Source organism: Primulina huaijiensis, chromosome 7, assembly GCF_012295235.1.
Source record: "Primulina huaijiensis isolate GDHJ02 chromosome 7, ASM1229523v2, whole genome shotgun sequence".
NCBI classification, from domain to species: Eukaryota; Viridiplantae; Streptophyta; class Magnoliopsida; order Lamiales; family Gesneriaceae; genus Primulina; species Primulina huaijiensis.
In genome coordinates this window covers 16,580,987-16,584,813 of record NC_133312.1, presented here as the reverse complement: position 1 = coordinate 16,584,813, position 3,827 = coordinate 16,580,987, and the positions used below count along the sequence as shown (strand labels likewise).

The window sequence follows — 3,827 nt, the reverse complement described above, 5'->3', positions numbered from 1 at the left end:
GAGACGGTCTCACATGAAACACACTCATGTATGATCTCAAAACGGTTGAAAAGTCACGTCGCACTAATATTAAATACACACTCACGAACTGATAATTAAAATTAATATTAAAACCAAAATTATCGGTTGTTTAGCAAAGGACTAATAATTAAAATCAGCAATGCTCCCAAATTTGCCAACTGGTCCACTACTTATTTGGACTCACCGACTCTCACTTCACATGGTACACCTGGTCCAGTTACACCACACCACTTTGTATTCACACACTACCCTTCCATATCGACCAAATCATTGGAATTAACTTGAGGGCATCAATGTCATTTCAACAATCCGAGCCAACGAATGAATGGATAACGATACATGGAGCCCACAGTGCGGACTTGAATCCATTTATCAGATCCAACTCTCAATTGTCTCTCGCGTCCGCTGGCCATTTTCTCTGTCCCTTTAGGACGTAATTCTCTATCTATAAAGTATCCCATTTCGCCCAGATCCAGTGAGAGAAAGTTAGGGTTGTACGTTTCTGTGTGAAGGGGGGAAATTTCGTAGAGCAAAATGAGGGAGATTATCAGCATACACATCGGGCAAGCGGGGATTCAGGTTGGGAATTCGTGTTGGGAGCTGTATTGCCTCGAGCATGACATCCATCCAGATGGGATGATGCCCAGGTTTTTTTTTACCCCGTTTTCTTACCTGCATTGATCTGCGTGTTAAATGTATTCGGCATTTGTTCTTATGTTGTGGCATGTGGATCTTGTGTTTCTTCATGTTTTGGTTGCTTTCTTTTCTCGGATGACCAGCTGTTAGAGATTTATTTGTCCCAGCCTTGAATTTTTGGAGTTACGGTTTGCTACTTAATTTGAAAGTTTTTTATTTTTTATTTTTGAAGTTTCTTTGGGGCTACATTGTATCTGACACAAGTGTGTAATGCCGCTTGATAGATCTGATGTTTTAAATCCATTGTCATTTTTAGTGTTATATTGTTCCTGATCCATTGTTAGTTCCTCTTGTCTTTTTGCAAATTGCTGATTGCCTATGGTTCTTTGATTTATCTCCTGTATTATGGAGGATTTGAATAATGATGGAATGGTGTGAATTTTGTTTGTTTGGTTTGGTTTGGTTGGCTGGTGAAAATGCATCCCATGTAGAAGAGAAAATATATATGAATGTGATTCTGTTTAGACTTAAATGTTGGTTAATACCTGATGAATTTTCTGAATAAAAAATATTGAGTTTTGATGCATAAACTGTTTGTGGATGCGCAGTGACACCACGGTGGGTGTGGCCCATGATGCATTCAACACCTTCTTTAGTGAAACTGGCTCAGGAAAGCACGTCCCAAGAGCTATCTTTGTTGATCTTGAACCTACTGTCATTGACGAAGTCAGGACAGGGACCTATCGCCAGCTTTTTCACCCAGAACAGCTTATCTCCGGTAAAGAAGATGCTGCCAACAACTTTGCCAGAGGACATTATACAGGTAAAATCTTAATTTGCAGATCTAATGTTGTTTTTGCTTTTCTTTTGGCATTTTGAGGCATGGGTTGAACTGATGAACATACAAATTTCTTCGCCTGTTTTAATTTATTTGCAGTGGGGAAAGAGATTGTTGATCTATGCTTGGATAGGGTGAGGAAGTTGGCTGATAACTGCACCGGGCTGCAAGGATTTTTAGTTTTTAACGCAGTAGGTGGTGGTACTGGTTCTGGTTTGGGTTCTTTGCTGTTGGAACGATTGTCTGTAGACTATGGGAAGAAATCAAAGCTCGGTTTCACTATTTATCCTTCTCCTCAGGTACTGAAACTTGACTTCGTGTAGTCCATGTAATAATTAGTCTCCTGATGCTCTTACTTTTATTAATTCGGGATTACATGTATCATTTCCAAGTGGCCTCTCTTTCTTGCTATCGTGTCTTGATAATTTTCATATGTCGGCAGTGTGTTGTAATTATGGTTTTTACTCCAAAATGCAGGTCTCCACTGCTGTTGTTGAGCCTTACAACAGTGTTCTCTCAACTCATTCCCTTCTTGAGCATACAGATGTTGTTGTGATGCTGGACAATGAAGCCATTTATGACATCTGCAGAAGGTCTTTAGATATTGAGAGGCCTACATACACCAATTTGAACCGTTTGATTTCTCAAATCATATCATCCCTCACTACTTCTCTACGATTTGATGGAGCCATCAACGTTGATGTTACAGAATTCCAGACCAACCTTGTACCATATCCCCGTATCCATTTCATGCTCTCATCATATGCCCCCGTTATCTCAGCTGAGAAAGCATACCATGAGCAGCTATCAGTCCCTGAGATTACAAATGCAGTCTTTGAACCCTCAAGTATGATGGCGAAATGTGATCCTAGACATGGGAAGTACATGGCTTGTTGCTTGATGTACCGTGGTGATGTTGTTCCCAAGGATGTCAATGCCGCAGTTGCTACCATCAAAACTAAACGAACTGTTCAGTTTGTTGACTGGTAAGAAAACTGCATATAAATTTCCTAGTTGAGGAAGCTGAAATTCATAGCTTGTTATCGTACTAGTAAGTTTGCATTTTGGGTGATTTTGACATCTACTGCCATCCAACTTAGTTTTGACAATATTCACATAATGCCAAGGATTATACCAATTTTTTCTTCCTTTGGTTTTCAGCTGTTTTAATTGTTGCACTTGGTACCAATTCTGTTTCTTGAGGCGATATTCCTGGTTTTTGCTAGCACTGTTGTAGCCATGGTTACTTGTTATGTTGGATCTTGTGAATGTAACAGGTGCCCAACTGGCTTCAAGTGTGGCATCAACTATCAACCTCCAGCGGTCGTACCCGGAGGTGATCTTGCCAAGGTGCAGCGAGCAGTGTGCATGATCAGCAACAACACCGCAGTGGCCGAAGTGTTTTCACGCATTGACATCAAATTTGATCTCATGTATTCCAAGAGAGCATTTGTTCACTGGTATGTGGGCGAAGGAATGGAGGAAGGTGAGTTCAGCGAAGCTCGTGAGGATCTGGCTGCTCTCGAAAAAGATTATGAAGAAGTTGGCGCCGAAGGTGCAGATGATGAAGAGGAGGAAGGTGAAGATTATTAGTTGGTTGGCTGGCATATTAATGTTCGTTGAATCATTATCACTAGCTGTTGGCTAGTCTCCTGTCTCTTGCTACCCTTCATTTGTGTGCTACTATAATTGTTATGTGATCTGTGTATGATGCTGATTTGTCTTTTGTCGGAAAATTGTTAAAATGGCATTGTTTTGTGATTTCAAGTTATTTCAAGTTCTAATCATTATGCCTAAAGATTTGTGTTTATATTGTCAATAAAGGGGTGTCGGCCATTTTTTAACCCAAGATATATGTCCTCTGTATACAACTCTTTTGAGAGTGAATGGTTCCTTGTTGATTTGGAAATTGGAAGAATATGTAAACGTCAATGCAGTTGAAGAATCGGCCGGCACAGCGATGTGGTGTGTTTATGATTAGGTACGCTTATGAAATAGGATATTTTTTTTCATGATAAAGAAAAACCTCACATTCCTATAAAGAGTAATTTTACGTTTGAATATGTTCAAGGGTACAAAGAGTAATTTTATTATGTATGTATACATTATTTTCATAAAAAGCTAAAACTAATAAAGATTAATAATTCTAACAACAATAATAATAAAAGAAAGTAATATTGTCAGCCATATGTTCTCAGGCGATCTTCACAAAGTTATTCATTGTGATGTATAGTTTACAAAAATGTCAGTCATTTGTTCTCAGGTGATGGGAAATATTTTTGCTCCGACGATGAAAATACTTCTAAAAACATTTAAAAAATACAAAATTTGG

At 39.0% G+C, this 3,827-nt stretch overlaps 1 protein-coding gene across 2 annotated transcripts; it reads left to right on the top strand.

Moving 5' to 3' along the window:
* Positions 1 to 409: 409 nt before the first annotated feature.
* Positions 410 to 3,305, top strand: LOC140980611 (tubulin alpha-5 chain). Of its 2 annotated transcripts, XM_073446546.1 has the most exons (6): positions 410 to 668; positions 1,266 to 1,480; positions 1,595 to 1,794; positions 1,973 to 2,481; positions 2,773 to 2,895; positions 2,978 to 3,305. In XM_073446546.1, exons 1-6 carry the CDS (start codon positions 556 to 558, stop codon positions 3,141 to 3,143), a joined length of 1,326 nt encoding a protein of 441 aa, XP_073302647.1. In that variant the 5' UTR covers positions 410 to 555; the 3' UTR covers positions 3,144 to 3,305. The 2 variants fall into 2 exon arrangements, with proteins under 2 accessions (XP_073302647.1, XP_073302646.1); XM_073446545.1 differs by having other exon boundaries at positions 2,773 to 3,305.
* The last annotated feature ends 522 nt before the right edge of the window (positions 3,306 to 3,827 follow it).

Excerpts from the sequence above, each read along its gene's own strand:
- LOC140980611 (XM_073446545.1), top strand. The coding sequence starts at position 556 with ATGAGGGAGATTATCAGCATACACATCGGGCAAGCGGGGATTCAGGTT. Across the intron at positions 669-1,265 it reads CCAGATGGGATGATGCCCAG|TGACACCACGGTGGGTGTGG; the intron begins GTTTTTTTTTAC and ends GTGGATGCGCAG. Across the intron at positions 1,795-1,972 it reads CTATTTATCCTTCTCCTCAG|GTCTCCACTGCTGTTGTTGA; the intron begins GTACTGAAACTT and ends TCCAAAATGCAG.